This window comes from Kogia breviceps, chromosome 3 (assembly GCF_026419965.1).
Source record: "Kogia breviceps isolate mKogBre1 chromosome 3, mKogBre1 haplotype 1, whole genome shotgun sequence".
Taxonomy (NCBI): domain Eukaryota; kingdom Metazoa; phylum Chordata; class Mammalia; order Artiodactyla; family Physeteridae; genus Kogia; species Kogia breviceps.
Window position 1 is genome coordinate 87,065,141 of NC_081312.1, and position 19,361 is coordinate 87,084,501.

The 19,361-nt window shown below is 47.2% G+C and overlaps 1 protein-coding gene across 1 annotated transcript; it reads right to left on the bottom strand.

Moving 5' to 3' along the window:
* Positions 1–1,518: 1,518 nt before the first annotated feature.
* Positions 1,519–18,811, bottom strand: TGM7 (transglutaminase 7). Its single transcript, XM_059057540.1, is given in 14 exon segments — positions 1,519–1,583; positions 3,747–3,871; positions 4,124–4,257; positions 6,111–6,271; positions 6,714–7,040; positions 7,508–7,750; positions 8,192–8,258; positions 8,260–8,293; positions 9,785–9,923; positions 12,107–12,284; positions 12,365–12,493; positions 13,417–13,514; positions 16,121–16,303; positions 18,748–18,811. Coding segments are annotated over 14 exon segments (1,947 nt in total).
* Positions 18,812–19,361: the final 550 nt, after the last annotated feature.

Genomic DNA, 19,361 nt, shown 5'->3' on the forward strand with positions numbered 1-19,361 from the left:
GCCCAGCAGTCGCTGAGCCCTGTCCAGTCCCTGTCCAGTCCTGATTATCTCCTACAACTGGCCCCTCCTCCCTGTGCCCTTGTCCCTGCCTTCATTGAAGCCCCCTTGCCTGGACAGCAACTGCTAGCCAGTCTCCCACCCATTCTTCTTCCAAATGAGTCATCAGAGTAAGTTTTCACAAGTGCCTATTCAACCAGGTTGCTCTCTGCTTAAGAGCCAATACAGGGTAAAGTCCAAACTTCTCAACATCAGCTTCAAAGCCCTTCAGGAACTTTCCCTTCCTGCCTGAAGCACAGGGAGGCCAAACCCCTTCAGTTCTCAGATGGAGACCTGCACTCCGGCACCTCAGTTCTCCCGCACATGCATCGTTGGTCTCTCTCTTTCTGAAATCTTCTCCCCTCGCTTGTCTACTTTCTGTGTCCAAGCTCAACCATCAAAGTCTCCCTGACAATCTCTCTACCATACCAGGCTCTTAGGGGCACCCGCTTTTACATTTCCTATCAGTCTACTCACATTATAAATACTTACCTATGTTTCCCCCAGTCCCCCCTGAGACCATGGCCTGTGTCTTATTAACATATTCCCAGGGCTTAAACATGATACTGGCTAAATATTAAAACTACTAGAAGAATTAACTAGTAATAGCTTTTAAAGAACTTTTACTCTTTCATGTGCACTATCCCACTTTAATGTCTTTAATATTGTGCTTCACAACTTACAGAGCTCTTTAAAATATACTTTCTCATTTGATCCTCACAGCAACCCTCTGAGGGGAGGTGGGGTTGGCACTGCTTTATTGTTGCTATCATTTTGCACCCGAGCGAGCCAGGACTTCATCCCAGAGCTCTTTGCTTTATATCAGCAGGGACCTCAAAACCACCAGCCAAAAGGACATGAGGACAACGGTCTCCGTGAACGCCATGGGGCATGGGAAGACCAGCAGTCAGAGGAGACAAGGGTGCTGGCCTGGTTGTGCCTCTTTGTTCCACAGCCCAAACACTTCTTCTGCCAGTTTATCTGTGGGCACCCCTGCCTGGCCCAACCGGCCCCAAGGGGTTATTAGGATGAAGATGGAGCGGCAGGGTCACTCAGGACCTAATCTCAGGGCGCTCTGCGGCAGCGGGCATGAACCCCAGCATCCTGGGCCCTGGGGGATGTCAGAGCTGGAAGGGAGCTCTGAGACTGTCAAGCTTGTCCAAATGAGGTGGGAAGATGAAACCAGACAGTCTTCCCATGTGAAAAAAAGAAAAGAGGAAAACACAACAGTGTATTATTTTAAGCCAATTTTTAGGTGGGGAGAGAGGAAATTATTTGAAAGTTCGACTGGGAAAGCAGAGATGGCTAACATCCCCATTCCCCTTGGAGACCTCTGGGGGGCCCAGGAGGAAGCCAGCCCACTGTTCCCCCTCCAGTGACACGAGTGACACAGCCCGGGAGCTCTGTGCCACCAGACCTCCTGGACAGGAAGGACAATGACTAAACAAAGGAGGACTGGCACTCAGCAGACAGAGCAAGCTTTCAGATTTCCGCAGGCACCAGCCCAGGTTCCAGGTCTCCTGTGGGAGGGGAGGGCGGGGAGCCACCTGGAACACAGCAGTGACAAGCAGTGATGGAGCCAAAGGCACTTAATGGGGATGGGCGCAGCTGGCACCCAGGGTGGAGTGGAGGTGTGCAGGCTCCTGCCCTTCCTGCCCAAAACAGCCTGCCAAAGCAAAATAAATAAAAAGCAGAGAGGAGGAGGAGGAGGAACAGGGGGAGGGGAAGAGGGTGGCGAGAGAAACCAGGTAAACCTGCAGAGCCACCGAGCAGGGTGGGGCAGCAGGTTGAAGGGCCCACCCTGAAAACCTGCAGGAAGATGCTCTCCTCTTCTGTGTTTCTGGATTTTCTAAATCCCGTGATGGAGACAGGTCCATTTGTAATGATAACTTTAGTTTTTATTTCCTTATTGAGATATAATTGACATATAATATTGTATTAGTTTAAGTTTATATTCATATGGTACGGTGTGATGTGATCACCATCACGGCATCAGCTAACACCTCTGTCATGTCACGTGATTATCATTTCTTTTTTTTTGTGGTGAGAATATTTAAGATCTGGTCTCTTGGCAACTTTGAAGTATATCATACAGTATTGTTAATTATAATCATCATGCTGTGCATTAGGTCTCCAGAACTTATTCATCTTCTAACTGGAAATTTATGTCCTTTGACCAACACCTCCCCAATCCCCTGCCTCCAGCCCCTGGTAACCAACATTTTACTCTCGGTTTCTACAAGTTCAGCTTTTTTAGATTCCACATATAAGCAGTATCATACAGTATTTGTCTTTCTCTATCTGAATCACCTCTCACTTAGCATAATGCCCTCAAGGTCTATCCATACTGTAGCAAATGGCAGGATATCTTTCTTTCTCACAGCTGCCTATTATTCCGTTGTATACACCACATCTTCTTTATCCATTCATCTGTTGACAGACACAGGTTGTTTCCATGTCATGGCTAGTGTCACAGAGGTGCAGATATCTCTTCGAGATAGTGATTTTATTTCCCTTGGGTATATTCCCAACAGTTGAATTACTGGATCATATGGTAGTTCTATTTTTAATTTTTTGAGGAGCCTCCATGCTGGTTTCCCCGGTGGCTGCACCAAGTTACATTCCCACCGACAGTGCACACGGTTTCCCTTTCCTCCACACCCTCACCAAAGCTTGTTATCTCTTGTCTTTTTGATGATAGCCATGTAATGATAACTTTCAAAAACAATGAAAGGGGGGAAAAGACCAGAAAGGTAAGTGTCAAATGTTAGCAGAGAGTTCTTCTGGGATGGGGAAGCTATCAGTGATTTTTCTTTTGTTTCTTTTCACTTTCCTGTTCTTTCCAGATTATCTAAGAAGAGCACAAATGATCTAGAGAATCACAGGAAGAAAATACAAAAGAGTGACTCCCTGTTCTTAAAATAACAAAAACATACATGATGAAGGAGGAGAGGCTGAGGAGCGTCAGACTGGGGAGAGGGAGTGGGTGAGGGAGCGAAGGGGAGATGGGGTCAGGGAAAGTGAGGGCCTGTTTGGGGGGCAGCCCGCTACAAAGTGTTTCCCAGTCATCCTGGGACCACTGTGAGTGGGCCCTGCCCCGACGTCTCCAGGCTCTCAGGCCGGCAGCAGCTTCTGGCTGGTCCCTGCAGCGCCACAGTGTCCTCCCAGCATGTCCAGGCCGCCCTCCCCAGACCTCCCTCCAGCCTCTGCTTGCGGGGCTCACTAAGACAATTTAAATGGAGAGACCTGGGATTTAGGATTCCAGAGAGGCTGGTTTAGAGGGGATCAAGTTGCACTTACTTTGTGGCTGCGGATCTTGCAGGAGGAGAGAGAAGACAGAAAGAGCAAGGAGGGCCCAGCCACACAGGTGGCAGTCAGGCCAAGAGGACCAGCCATTAGCATAAGTAGCTTGTTAGCACAGAAAAAGGAACACTGATGATAGATAAAGCATATTTATCGTCTCTTCCCGAGATGCGTGCACGGTGGTTCTAACAGCACTTCCTTCACCCCAGGCAGGTGGGGAAGAGGACAGAGAAGGAGCAAAGATAACACCACACCCTCAGGAGGAGAAGAGAGCAAAATGGGCCTGGAGGGGTAAGAGGGCTGAGAGGGTGTCAGGAGGGGGGCAGGGGAGTGGCTGGATGACTGGGAAGGCCTGAGGAGGTGGGTGTGAGGCTCAAGAAGCCCTTCCTGCAGCAAGGAAGATGTACTTGTAGCCCTTATCTCCTTGATCTCATTGCTGCTGATGAGGACTTGCAGCTGGTGGGGTCCGGCTTTGATGGGGTAGAGGTCCAGTTGAATTTGGATGGTGTGTCCGGCCAGCAGAGTTCCAAGACTGAAAGTCAAAAAGGACCTGTTAGAGCCTTGAGTAACTGCTTGGGTGGGTGATCTGGTTTCCCCTCTTCATCCGTAGCACATCCCATACCCACCCCACCCCTCAACACCACTGAGCTCAACCTTCCCCAAGGAGGTGGGAGGGTGGGGGAAAGGAGGCACCATCCAGGAGACTAAGGACCATCCTATGACCCCACGAGGCACCCCCTTATCTAAGACTAGCATGAGGCAGGTGGATAGCCATGGTACTTACTCATTTGTTATCTGCCCATTGATGAGGCCACTGCCCTCCAGAACCATTGTGCAGTGGCTCAGAGCCACCGAGAGGGTATTGGTGAGCCAGATGTGGACCCTCAGGGCCTTGCCCACCTAGGCCCTCTCAGACACCTCTGTGGAGAGAAGACGGGGATATCACGGGCAACTGGCCTCATTTCTGCACTCAGTTCAGCAACCTCACTTCCCCATCCCTCTGATGACCACCAGGGACTGCTCACTTGGCACGAAGATGCTGCAGGGGCAAGAACATGAGCCCACAGTATTCACGGTTAACACATACACTGGCCTGCCTTAGAAGCTCACAGTACTACTGGAAGCCACCACCAACTGGGAATTGGCACCAAGTGAAATCTGTTTCCCTCCCTGTCATCTAGCTCAGGATGGCAATTAGATTTCAACTTAAGTGCCAGCTCCAATCCGTTAGTTGTGGCTGATAGGGATGTTGTGTTAAAAAGGATCCCGAGGACAATCCAGAGCCAGTGAGAGGGTCATGATTGATTAGTAGTGTCTGACACAGGCATGGGATAAGGAAGTGGTGTCATGTGTGCCATCCATTTGCCACTGGTGATGTCATTCTGAGGCCCAAGTTGCAGGCAGAGACAGGACCTGACCCAGGTGTCCTAGACCCCAGTCAGAATCTTCCTCCCATGCTGCTCTGCCTTCATATGCGTTAGCAGACCCACTCTGAGTTTTTCCAGGTGTATTCAGTGCATCACATGTGAGGTTTGTGTCAATAGGGCAGCATGGCCTTGACTTGTGAGTGGGAGGCAGGGATCCATCCTACTCACTTCTAGAGCCCCAGTGCCTAGCACAGTGCCAGCCAAATGATGGATATTTGGTAAACGAGTGTTGAACTGAAATGTCTCGACCACCCAGATCATACTGGGGGCACATTCTGGCTCAACCAGAGAATCAAGGAGAAGGAAGAACACATCCTGACTTCTCTGGAATTCAAAGAAAAGAAACAAGTCCTTTGTACTCTAGTGAGTGTGCCAAAGCTGAACAAGGTCAAAATAGCTTTGGCATCCAGCATGGTCACACAAATCATCCCGGGGTTCCTTAGCAATGGGGACCAATTAATAGCCTACTTGGCATCTGATGTGTTTGCATTGGATCCTGTTGTAACCAGGGCTTTGTGTAATGGGCAGCGCCCTCACTTAAGCCCCAGGCTTGTGTCTGCTCTTGTGATTCTGCCCACTGTTACCCCCTCCCCCCTCATGGAGGGTGCCTGGCATCACTTGGCCTGACGACCTCACAGCATGCCCAGGTGAAAACTGTCAGGTGGCCAGACGGTTTATGATGTGGAGCCACTCACTTCTCTTTCTGGCGGGGGTGGAGGGTGCTGTTCACAGATCCACCAGGTGCACAGTCAGGTGGGGATTAGGCAGTGGGCGAGGCCTTCAGGTAGGAGGGGAAAGTGGGGAAAGGAGGCTTCAGAGGAAGAAAAACCCTGGCTATAGGACATGGAGATCGTCCCTGCCCTCCCCCATTTACCCTTCCTTCACCTGTATTCGTTCCTCATGCAATTTCCTTGCCAGCCACTCAAGCCTCTGAAGTGAAATGTGAGGCTCACCTTTCATTTGTTTCCTTCTTCCTTGTCACCCCTGTCTAATCAGGTGACAAGGAATTTGGCCTGAGTCTCTCTCAAACCTGTCTTCTCTACTCCATCTCCCAGATACTGCCTTTCTTGTCTCTTTGCCTCTGCAAAGCTACTTCCTTACTTAAAATGCCTTCAACTCCACCTCGTTTCTCTAGAGTGCCTTCCTGCGCGTCCTCTGTAAAATGTCACCTCCTCTGGGAAGCCTTCCCTTTGCACAGAGTGCAAGGGACCACACCATACTGCACTTTAATCACCTGTTTGGTGTCCAAGGCAGGGACTGTGCCTTGTTAGCTGCTGTACCCCCAGCCCCTGAATTGGGTGAGTCAGAGGGCCCCTGGGCCCCATCTCTGTCCAGATGCCTTACCTCAGTAGATAAGTGGGGAGGCCCCAGGGAGATATCTTTTAGGACCAGCATGGACCTCCCTGTTCCCTCCACCTTGGCGATGCCAGACACGCAGATCAGCTTTTCATCCATCAGTTTGTTTCTATAATTGTTGTAGGGTAGCAAGAGCAGCCACTGTGTCTCTAAGCACAGACAAAATACATCTTGAGTCCAGGAATGGGTCTTGGAAAGAGAGAGTGAAAATGTGTATGTGTGAGAGAGGAAAAAATAGTTTGTGTTTGAGAGAGAATATGAGTGTGAGTCTACATGCGTGTGAAAGTGTTTGTGTTTGTGTGTAAGAGAGAGAGACAGATGGTGCTTACCCTGCTCCCCTGACCACCCAAGGTCACTGCTGTGTTTCACCTGGTGGGATGGCATCAGAGGTACAGTACCTGACATTCAATATCCTGCCAACAGCAGCTTCACTGCCCAACGTGTGTGCATGTGTGTGTGCATGCGTGTGCATGCATGCGTGTGTGCGTGCGTGTACGCGTGCGTGCGTGCGTGTGTGGTGGGTGGGTGCCTTGTTCATGTCCCCAAGCTTTCCTCCCTGTATGTGCCTTTCCAGGCTTACCTCATACTCACTCTACCCGAAGTCCAGGGTCAAGTGCACTGTTTGTCTCCAGAGGGGCTCCCAGGTGCCACCGTCGTGCAGCAGGGTCTGCGCACAGAAATGCACCACCAGGCGGATGGGCCCCTGGGGTTGGGCTCTATCTGCCAGACTCCGGGCATGCAGTTTCGGCAGCAGGTTCTGGCCCCATTCAGCCTTCCTGGTCAGGTAAAACTGCAGCTGTGCGGGCTGATCCTCAAAGCCCCCAGACCCCAGCAGGTCCAGGAAGGGTGAAGAGGCCCTCCAAGGGCCCAGCATTTTCCGGGAGGCCTTCATGAACACAGATTGCTCCTCACGGGATCCTGACAGAAAGGAGAGCCAGGAAAGACATCAGTGGGGAGGGGTCAGGAGGACCAATGACCTTCTTGCTGGAAACAAGGCACCCAGCAACTCCCAGGTCCCCTCCTGAAGCCTCAGCCACAAGAATAGCTGCCTAAGGAGACAATACAGCATCATGGCTGGAACAAGGGGATTGGTGTTACTTGGTGCTGGGCTCAAACCCTTGCTCTATCACAGTCCCTTCATCTCTTGGTGCTCAGTTCAGTCACATATAGCCCAGGGATATTTCCTTGCCTCATAGAGTTGCCAAAAATTTGGGTTAAATGAGTTTCTGATTATAAGCACTGGCTGGCGTTTTTTGTCATCTTTTGTGGAGGCGGTGGTTAGGTGGTGATGGTTTCAACGTGAGAGCCGTCCTCATGTCCTTTGGGAGGCAACACAAAGGAGGTTATAGCTGCCCCCCTCCCTGAAACACTGGGGCCCCAGGCACCTTCTGGGTACTTGTAGGAGCTGGTGATGTTCTGGCTCTGGTCTGACCCTACCATCTTGGTGCTGATTTCCTTGCTGATGGAACTGACGTTATGGGCCAGGATTTCCTGGGCCTGGCCATCCTCCAACAGCCAAACGACTTCATCGGCATTCACCTCAGCATACACAAATGGGGTGTCATAGGGCAGGTGGAGCTTCCCTTCCCTGATGGCCTTTACGGAGGCAGGGCCACAGTGGAACAACCCTGTCCAGGGAACAGGAGTTGTGGACCATTAACTTGGCTGCTGACATATGGACCAGGGCCAGCGGGTCCTGGCCGTGGGAGGTAGAGGTAGGGAGATGGGATGGGGAGGGGCAGTGGCATTAATGACCCTCATCATGGGGTGCTCTCCAGTTCCCATTAATTCATCTGATGCTCACAGCCACCCTGGGAAGCAGCAGTCATCACCTTCATCTTCCCTACTTTACAGGTGAGGAAACAACTGAGAGGTCCAGTGGCTCATCAGCTCACCCAACTGTCAAAGGCAAAGTTAGACCCCTGACCCGAAGTTGTCTCTGCTACAACTTTGGAAAACAGATGAAGTGGGAAAGGCATCCTTCCTTTCTGGCCTCCTGCTCACGGGGTTGGTCACCCCGACCGGCGTCCCCACAGAGCCCAGGCCCTTCCACAATGGTCTGCTCTCACCACTGCTGGTTTGCTGGGGAGTGGGGTCCAGAACCTGCCACCCGTATCCTGGAGGGAGATCTTTTCTGGATCATACAGCACTCGTTCCAGACATGGAAATTCCTGCAGAAAGCAGTAAGGAGAAAGGGACTCACGTTTTCAGAGGATTTGCCAGGTATCAGACCCGATATTGAATGCTTTATATCATTGTTTCTTCTTCTTTTTTTTTTTTTACATTTTATTTGGAAGTAATTTCAAGCTTATAATAAGGTTGCAAGAATAGTAACAAAGAACACCCATATACCCCGTTCATCTATTGTTAGCATTTTGCCCCATTTGCTTTATCACTAGCTTTCTTTCAGTGTGGATACGGAGATTTCTTAGAATAAGGATTTCCCTTGCATACTCTTGTACAGTTATCAACCTCACACATTTAATATTGATACTATCCTTTTATCTACTTTACTGTCTATATTTCAATGTTGTCAGCTAATAATGCCCTCTATGGCAGGGGTCCCCAACCCCCGGTACCGGCCCGTGGCCTGTTAGCAACTGGGCCGCGCAGCAGAAGGCGGGCGGCGGCGAGCGGAGCTTCAACTGCCGCTCCCCATCGCCTGCGCCACCACCTGAACCATGGCCCCACCCCTTCCGTGGAAAAATTGTCTTCCACAAAACCGGTCCCTGGTGCCAAAAAGGTTGGGGACTGCTGCTCTATGGCATTCTTTTGCACCCAGTCCAAGATCACACATGGCATTTAGTTGACCAATACCCTTTGTGTCCTTTGATCTGGAAGAGTTCTTCCGGCTTGTTTTATCACATTGACATTTTGAATACAGTATTTATTTATTTTTATCAGAGTGGGCCTCATTTTGGACTTGCCTGCTGTTTCTTCATGATTAGATTCAGCTTATGTGCTCACAGACAGAATTCTACACAAGTGACATGTCCTTCCGAGATACACCACTGCTCATTGACCCAGAGAAGTTTCCGCCCTCGAGGAGCCCAGAGAGGGAGGGAGCTCCAAGGACAGCAGCTAGTTCTCATACAATTCAAAGGTCTTACCTGGAAACTGGCTGGAAAAGCAAAAACAGGAAATCAGATGTGGGGTAGAGCAGACGAGAAAGGAACGAGAGGAAGCGACTAGAGATCCAAAAATAAAGGGACACACAGAGACACACACAGACGTATATACATATGCCTGCAGAGAGAGAGTGGGGCAGGGAGAGGAGAAGTCAGCAGAGACCAAAGGACGTATGCAGAGGCAGCTAGTCCTGGCTTTGCCCTGACAGAGAAACAGAGAAATGTGCAAACAGAAAGGCTCAAAGAAGGAAGAGTAAGATGAAACAGATTTTGAGGTCAGTATTCAGAGGACACACGACCTATTCATTTGGTTGCCAGCTTCAGAATACATTATCCCATAGTCTTCTATCTCTGAAATGAGCTTGATGTAATGATCTGATTAGCCAGAACAGCTTTCTGGCTGGGGGACTTATTCTCTGAGCATCACCAACAATGTACAGGGCAATATTTCCTCAAGACCAGAGAGCATCAGGCCAGAATTTTCCTACCCTACCTGGAATGGAGCAGAGACCTGTAGGAGACAGTGCCCCTTACCATATTTTGTCTCGTTTCTGAGTTGGCAGCATCTCTGCATGTTGGTCATAGTAGGTGTCGATGGTCAAGTTTGCATCCACATTGTGTGCATAATGGAAATTGGAAACAACACGGGTTGGAACACCTAAGCATCTCATTACTAAAGAGAAGAAAAGCATGGGGACTGAGTTTATTTCAAGAAGAATCATTGGTTTCATGTGCATACTTTCTCACTTTCAAGCTGGAGGAGAGAAAAAGGCCAAGATTCTTGCAGATCCATACCTGTAACTCCTTTATCTTCAGAGCACCTCACCCAGGCCCAGAACCTTGTGTCCTACCTGCCCTATCTATAGTCTCCATTCCACCAGGAGAAAGAAATCATTTGAGGGTCACTTAACAATTAACAACAACTCAATTCATCATTTAGGTATTTTTCCATTCAGCAGCTTTCCAAACTAAAAAAAGAGAACCTAAACATTTGATAATTCGAAAGAAAAATTTTAAAAATTAGACCTATGTTGTGGCCAGAAGAGAAGCTGTGTGACCTTAGGTAACTGGCTTAACTTCTCTGGCCCTTAGTCTCCTTATATGTAACAAAATGAAGAGTTGGACCAGATGATTTTCAGTTCTGAAATTCTGGATCTGTAATTATACTCAAATAAAAGGGTTTGGAGGAAAGAAAGAAATCAAAGCACAGATAGAACAGCCAGATAGACTTATAGAGATATGTGGAAGACAGCGAGCGACGAAGGGAACTTTGCATGTACGAGGCAATGACCATCTTTGATAAGACAACAGTACCCTCTTGTGGCTTCTCAGGAATCACACAAAGCAGCCACTACATCACCGTCATTCCCGCCCCGCCCCCACACCCCACCCCCACACACGACTGGGGCCAGATGAAATTAAGCCGAGAGCCAGGTGTGACCTTTGGAACACAGGTCCCCACCTCTGCAAGCAAGGTGAGGAGTTTAGAGAGAGGTTTATCCCACCCCTGTCCTGCTTAGGAGCAGATGGTGCCCACTGAGGCTGCTGGAAGGATTACAATGCTTTGAAATGTAAGAGGACTATTAAGATTGACCAATCTTTTTGTTTCGATTCATTGAAGATCCCCAAAGGATGCCACCTGTCCACAGTTGCCTCTCTACTCCCAGCACAGCTTCTGGGCTTTCACAAACCCTTAACCCATGGTGAGAGTTAGACCAGGGCTGCAAGTGGCCAGAGGCAACTTGACAGAAGCAGCTTTCCCCTCGCTCAAAGGTCATAGACTCTAGGGCCTAGCAGTGGGGAGAGGCTCGGAGGTGGAGCAAAGATGCAAACCTAGACCTTCTCCCTCTCTTTCCAGGGTCTAAAGGCCTGAGCCCTCCTCCTTAACACCTGCCTAGTCAGGGACATCCCAGCCCAGGGCAAATTTGGCTGTACTAAATACTGGCACTGTGCTGAGTGAGCATTTTCCCGTGAAAACAAATGAACAAAATGAGGTCACTTGATTTGAACACTCATATTTAAACCTCTCCGCTCTCTGTAGCACCTGTACATAACTGCCAAGCTATGGTGCCCCTCTCAGAAAAGTCTAGAACTCTGTCTTGGGACCCTGTCTCTGTCCTCCCCATTCTGTGCTCCCTCGTTCTCCAACTCAGAGTCGACACATCGGTTCAATAAACATTTCTTGAGCATCACAATGTAACAGGCAGCACTGTGCAAGGTACTTCTGCCTCTTGGGGGAAGATAGGCAGGCACCGCAGTGCTTTCCATCTTTCCCTCATCTTCACAGATAATCTGATCAATGACTTGGGACTAAATTGTAAATAACTGATAATGCATAAAACATGGATGCTCCTTAAGGGTAGTCAGCAAAGTAGTAAATCTTTAATTGTAACTCAAGAATCTCTCTGAGAAGTGTTTGGGAGCCACCAGCTCTGTCCGCAGATGAGATCAGGTTTCCAGATTATCTGCTTGCACCTCAAGCTTCCCTCAACCGGCCCCTGACTCCAGGCTCACCTTGAGCTGAGAAGCCTGAGCAGGTGTCAGAAAGAAGCCAGTTTTGCCTCCACTTTGGGTCCACAGGCTCCTCTATCCAGGTGACCATTTTAATAGCCTAACTGCTCCATCAAGGAGACTGAAGAGTGATTGCAGCAGGTCACTCCTTCCCTGGTTATTGCAGGATTCCTTGAGACTGTAGAGTGTGCTGGTTAAGAGCCAAGTGACCACCACACCTTAGCCATGGGGCTGTGGACAGGCCACAGTTAACTCAGGTGAAGTGGAGATAATCCCAGCCCGACCTCGAAGAGTTATCACAAAGAGTCAATAAGTGATTCTGCATTGCCATCTCCCCTCACTCACCGGTACCCATAACAGCTGCAAATACACAGCACTGCCCATACCTCACAGGCTGCCTGCCCCTGGCCGCCCACTGTCACAGGACGGCCACGCTGTCCGTCCACTCCAGTGGGCTGACCCCCTGGTAGTAGTCCTCTCTCCAGCACCCCTGCAGCACACCGCTGTCGTCATTGCTGTTGACCTGCAGAGGAGAGACAGGTGGGTTTTCGCGGTGTGGTGGGGGCGAAGCTCAGGCAGGGCCAGGGAAGCTTCTGGCCTTACCATGGCGCTCACCACCCTGCAGACATACACTACATTGTTCCACTGGGAGTAGTCTTTGGTTGGGTTCTCTAAGAAGTACAGGCTCTTGTTCAGAATCTCAAAGCAGATATCTATGATGTCCTCTTCAGACTTCCAGGGGATTTCAAGGAAGAACAAAGAGAAGAGTGAAAACGTCTAGAATTCTGAAGCCAAGTCAGTAACACCGATGTTTAGGGGTGGGGCTAAATATCAGACAAGTTCCTGCCTTCAGAGAGCTTGTAAGTCAAGTTGGGAATGTGTTAAGATTCAGAATTTTGAAGAACTAACCTGTGTGTTTCTGATGGAAAATGCAAATGGCATTTGGAGAGATGAGAGTCAGCTGAAGGCATCAGAGAAGGCTATTGGAGCCCGTGGGCTTGGAAGGACAAGGTAGACAGGAAGAGAGTGGGGTAGAGGCGTTCACCCAAGGTCTTTGGGCGTGATGGGTACCAGAGACAGAGGCTCAGAGATTTTCCTTCTGGAGGACTTGCGAGAGTAGGAAAAAATCGGATGGATACATATAAGGCCAGGCATGTGAGGAGAGGGAGAAGAGCGTGGAGAACCTTCAAATCAGGTAGAGGGTTCAGTGCTGATGGTGTGAGCACAGGAGAAGCCAGTGTACACTCATGACATACGTCTACAACATGTATTTGCTACATGTGTTGTAACCCTTTTGGCTGCCAAATGCCCTGGTATTTTTCTAAGTTTCAAAAAAATTACACAAGTTGTTGGAGAACAGGGAACCTGATTTTCCTCAGCAAGGCTCCCTGCTTCCTGCCCCCAACCCACTCTTCCCTCCCGGTGGGTGTGTACAGGGCTGAGAAGGCAGTAGGAGGCGGAGAGAAACTATCCAGCCATGGCTGGTGGGTGAGAGTAGAAAAGTTGCCCAGAGTCAAAGGTCCCCCGCTGTGTACCCTAACTGGATATTTGGTGTTATTAAAGAATTGCTGTTCATTATTTCAGTTATAATACTGTATTGTGGCTCAGTTTTTCAGAGCATCATCATCTTTTCGAACTATATTTGGAAATATTACTCGATTAAATGATCTGGTAATTTGCTTCCCAAAAATCCAGTGATGAGATGCGAGGAATCTCATCATGGGAGAATACACCAGGGATCGGCAAAGTTTTTCTGTAAAGGACCAGATAATAAATATTTTAGGCTTTGCAGGCCACAGGGTTTCTGTCTCAACTACTCAGTTCTGCCATTGTAGCATGAAAGCAGCCACAGATGATACCTAAATGAATGAGCATAGCTGTGTTCCAATGAAATGCTGTTTATTAGACACCGAAGTTTGAACTTCATATAATTTGGACATCACGAAATACAGTTGGCCCTCTGTGTCCGTGGATTCTGCATCCATGGAGTCAACCAATAGGCTCAAAAATATTAGGGAAATAAATTCCAGAAAATTCCCAAGAGCAAAACGTGAATTTGCTGCACAGTGCCAGCAACTATTTACATAGCATTTACATTGTTTTAGGTGTTATAAGTATCTAGAGATGATTTTAAAGTACATGGGAAGTTGTGCATAGGTTATATGCAAATACTATGCCACTTTATTTTTATTTATTTCTTTATTTCTTTATTTTGGGGGGGGTGAAGTTGAAAAGAATAGTTTTATTGCTTTGCCAAGCAAAGGGGGCCACAGAGGGCTAATGCTCTCAAAACTGAGTGTCCCAACCTGGAGGGGGTAGTGAGGAGTTTTGTAGTAATGGTTCAAAGAGGAGGGTGTGATCAGCTCATGGACTTTCTTCTGATTGGTTGGTGGTGAAGTAAGTGGGAGTCAGGATCATCAACCTTCTGGTTCCAACTGGTCCTCGGTCCTGCCAGTTGTGGCAGCATACGGTTAACTTCTCCCACCTGGCAGGGGTTTCAGTATCTGGTTTGACATTTCTTTGGAGAAATGTCTATTTAGTTCTTCTGCCCATTTTTGGATTGGGTTGTTTGTTTTTTTGTTATTGAGCTGCATGAGTTGCTCATAAATTTTGGAGATTAATCCTTTGTCAGTTGCTTCATTTGCAAATATTTTCTCCCATTCTGAGGGTTGTCTTTTGGTCTTGTTTATGGTATCCTTTGCTGTGCAAAAGCTTTTAAGTTTCATTAGATCCCATTTGTTTATTTTTGTTTTTATTTCCATTTATGTAGGAGGTGTGTCAAAAAGGATCTTGCTGTGATTTATGTCATAGAGTGTTCTGCCTATGTTTTCCTCTAAGAGTTTGATAGTGTCTGGCCTTACATTTAGGTCTTTAACCCATTTTGAGTTTATTTTTGTGTGTGGTGTTAGGGAGTGTTCTAATTTCATACTTTTACAGGTAGCTGTCCAGTTTTCCCAGCACCACTTATTGAAGAGGCTGTCTTTTCTCCACTGTATATCCTTCCCTCCTTTATCAAAGATAAAGTGACCATATGTGTGTGGGTTTATCTCTGGGCTTTCTATCCTGTTCCATTGATCTATATTTCTGTTTTTGTGCCAGTACCATACTGTCTTGATGACTGTGGCCTTGTAGTATAGTCTGAAGTCAGGGAGCCTGATTCCTCCAGCTCCATTTTTCGTTCTCAAGATTGCTTTGGCTGTTCAGGGTCTTTTGTGTCTCCATACAAATTTTAAGAATTTTTGTTCTACTTCTGTAAAAAATACCATTGGTAATTTGATAGGGATTGCATTGAATCTGTAGATTGCTTTGGGTAGTAGAGTCATTTTCACAATGTTGATTCTTCCAATCCAAGAACATGGTATATTTCTCCACCTATTTGTATCATCTTTAATTTCTTTCATCAGTGTCTTATAGTTTTCTGCATACAAGTCTTTTGTCTCCTTAGGTAGGTTTATTCCTAGATATTTTATTCTTTTTGTTGCAATGGTAAATGGGAGTGTTTTCTTAATTTCCCTCTCAGATTTTTCATCATTAGTGTATAAGAATGCCAGAGATTAGATTTCTGTGCATTAATTTTGTATCCTGCTACTTTACCAAATTCATTGAATAGTTCTAGTAGTTTTCTGGTAGCATCCTTAGTATTCTCTATGTATAGTATCATGTCATCTGCAAACAGTGACAGCTTTACTTCTTCTTTTCCAATTTGGATTCCTTTTTCTTCTCTGATTGCTGTGGCCAAAACTTCTGAAAATATGTTGAATAATAGTGGTGAGAGTGGGCAACCTTGTCTTGTTCCTGATCTTAGTGGAAATGGTTTCAGTTTTTCACCATTGAGAACAATGCTGGCTGTGGGTTTGTCATATATGGCCTTTATTATGTTGAGGAAAGTTCCCTCTATGCCTACTTTCTGCAGGGTTTTTATCATAAATGGGTGTTGAATTTTGTCGAAAGCTTTCTCTGCATCTACTGAGATGATCATATGGTTTTTCTCCTTCAGTTTGTTGATATGGTGTATCACGTTGATTGACTTGCGTATATTGAAGAACCCTTGCATTCCTGGAATAAACCCCACTTGATCATGGTGTATGATCCTTTTAATGTGCTGTTGGATTCTGTTTGCTAGTATTTTGTTGAGGATTTTTGCATCTATGTTCATCAGTGATATTGGCCTGTAGTCCTGTTGTGTATTTAAAAGTTGTCTGCTATTATCATAATCTTAGTTTGCTGAGTTGGCCACATCTTTTCTTAACAGTGCTAATAGAGTCCCGGGGGTCCCAGGAGAAGAGAGGAGAGGGCAGTTCAGAAAGGAGAGGCAGGGGCCCTAGAGGTGAACTTTGTCTTGGGGAGGGGTGGGCTCACCTGTCTCAGCCACAAAGGTGATGTAGTCGGTCCCAGAGTGGAAGCGTCGGTTGAAATGCAGCTGGATTGTGAAGGACTCCTCATGGCGCACAATGAGCCCTTGCAGGCCCATCTCCTGCGTGTGATGCTCCTGGTTGTTCCTGGCGTTCTGCAGGTCGACGGACCTGAGCTCCAAGGCTGCCACTGGGACGGGGGGTGGCGGGGGGGACAGGTCACTGCCCAGTTGTGTCTCCCTGGGCTCAGCATCCCCTGACACTTCTTGACATTTCGTGGCACCTGGCTCTGACTTGGGTAAGATTGCTGTCCAGATCTTAGCCCTCTGCCACCTGCCCCCTAATCTCAGGACTCAGCCTCAGAGAGCATTTCAGCATCGTGATCCCAGTAACCTCTGGACCTGGACCTGGAGCCACAGTGCTCGAGAAGTGGGGTCCCAGACAGCACAACGTTTCCAGATAACTGAAACTTAACCTCAAAGTGCCGCCATGTACTCTTAATCACTTTTGTTGACAATCTTTCTAAAAATTACTCTATTATCCTGATGATAGAAGAAAGAGCATACTCCAATTTTGTATGAATTAAGTCAATATGCTGACTGGAGGCTGTCAGCTACAGGCAAGTCCCTGCTTTAGGATATGGGGGAGGGTGGGCACCTCAGGGTTATTTGCAGCTTATTTCTTGCTTCTCAGCCATGTTCCAGGTGGATGAAGGTACTGGCTGCTTCCTAGGATGTACACTTAGTGTGTAATTTTAAAACTCTCATAGCATAATGGGCAAGGTGCAGGCTCTCACCATCTTGGCTGTGAGACCTTAAGCAAGTCACTTAAGGTCCCTAGACATAAAAAAAATGGTGACAATGGTATTCCTACCTCCTAGAATTCATGTGGGCATTAAGTGAGGATTCACAAGTAAAGACCTTAGCATAGTGGCAGGTGCAGGGTAAGCACTCAGTCATCAGTAGTTGCTCTTAGTACTGATAATAATGCAGCCTCAGACTGCATTTGCTTTGCTATTTTTGCTGGTGATAAAAATTCATTAGGTCCTTTCCCCCAGTAGTACCTCAGTTTATCTCAGTGGTTCTCAACAGGGACACCTTTGCTCCCTGGAGGACATTTGGCAAAGTCTGGAGACATTTTTGGTTGTCACAACTGGGGGAGAGGCTGCTACAGGTGTCTAGTGGGTGGAGGCTGGGGATGCTGCCAAACAGCATCCTAGAGGAAAAACTCATGTTTGCTCCAGCCAGTTTTTGTGCCATTTGCATTTTGAACTTTTTTCACATAAGTTCTTTATATTTTCACTAAATGAGTTCACTTTGATAGTTTTAGCCCATCTTTGTTACCTGGCTGGATTTTTTTGAGTCCTAATTCTTTCACTTAAAACACTTTATCTTACTATCTGGGAACTGGTTAAACAGTCTTCCTGGTCTTTGTCCAAGTCATTGGTAATATGATGGTTCTAAGCATTAAAGCTTAATCAGGGGCCAGTGGAGTATTATTGTTGGAGGTTCCTTCCACATTAACACTGAGCCATTAGGAAATACTTTTTTTTTTTTTTTAAGTTTTTGGATGCATTGGGTCTTCGTTGCTGCACACGGGCTTTCTCTAGTTGCGGTGAGCGGGGGCTACTCTTCGTTGCGGTGCGCGGGCTTCTCATTGCAGTGGCTTCTCTTGTTGCTGAGCACGGGCTCTAGGCGTGTGGGCTTCAGTAGTTGTGGCACGTGGTCTTCAGTAGTTGTGGCTCGCGGGCTCTAGAGCGCCGGCTCAGTAGTTGTGGCGCACGGGCTTAGTTGCTCCGTGGCATGTGGGATCTTCCCGGACCAGGGCTCGAACCGTGTCCCCTGCATTAGCAGGTGGATTCTTAACCACTGAGCCACCAGGGAAGCCCAGGAAATACTCTTTAAGTATAGTTGTTCAACTAGCTGTGATTACATTTAATTCTTTATGTGAGGAAATTGGATTAGGTGTTTTTAAATTTCCTTCACAGTCTAAAATCAAATCCAGCTTTCATTTTGCATCTTTCCCACAAATTTGTCAAACATCTGGCTGAAAACAGAACGTGCATGATGGTCCCTTGACCCTCCCTCCTAGTAACAGTCTTTCCTTGAGGCAGATTCAAAGATGAATCACTGGATCAAATAGTACAAAGTTTTTCAAACTCTTAAATGTAACTTAGGCACTTAAATAGTTATAATATTGCAACCAGAAAATTCAGGGCAAGATCTAAGACAGATGCCTGTGAGTTATTAAACAACATTTTGTAAACACGTCTAATCTATTAGTAGTTTGTGAAAGCAATTTAGAGAAATGTGACCAATACGTTTTTAAAGAATAGAACAGAAAATATCACAATGCATCCTACATAGGAAAAGCAAGCATAATTTTATGTATTATATAACTGGATCATGATGTAAATTGTGGGTTATAGTGAAAAAGTTTGAAAGCAACTAGCCTAGATCCTGGTGGAAACTAATACATCTCATTTGTTCCTGAGGGGCCTGCATTTTCATACCAGGACCTAATGAGCCTTCACAGAAGCCTCTCCACCCCATACATAACAACCAATGGCCATTCGATCCTGAAAGATCAGATACCTGAAAGGGGCAGTGAAGAGCACACAGGTGTGTGCATCACCTCCACAGGGGGGAACGGGACTGGGGGCAGCCTTTTCCTGGCCGCTGCCCACAGCTGAAAGCATTGTTCCTAAGGGCAGCCCCCTCAGTTTCCCCTTTACCCAGGCCAACTATTGGTTTAGGAAGGAAAGGGGAGGAGGAAGAAGGAAGATATCTTCCACTCCGCGCCCAAGGTTTACAATGCATGGAGAAAACTCATTCTCCATTAGGAGACTCAGTTTTTTGTTTCTGTTTTTGTTTTTATTTTACTTAATATAATTATGCATTTGGCTCACTGAAGTGCTTTTCATGTCAGGGAGACAATGACTTCAGAGAACAAAAGGGAGGGCCTTCAAGGGAGCAGGCAAAGAAAGCCAAGAGGATCAGGAAGATGTTCAGCAATGCAGGAAATCAAGCAGAATCAATTAGTAAAAAAACATGGCAATGCCCACAAATCCTTCTCGCCTTGGCCACCAGCCCACGCTGGTTCATGATGAGTAAGAGATGTAAATCCCGGCCACGTGACTCCTGGCGCTTGACTAAGATAAAGACAAGGATATAAAAGGATCAAAATATATCCCCGTGTATTATGAGCCTTAAAACAAATAGAGAATTTAGAACAGCCATCTGCCTGCA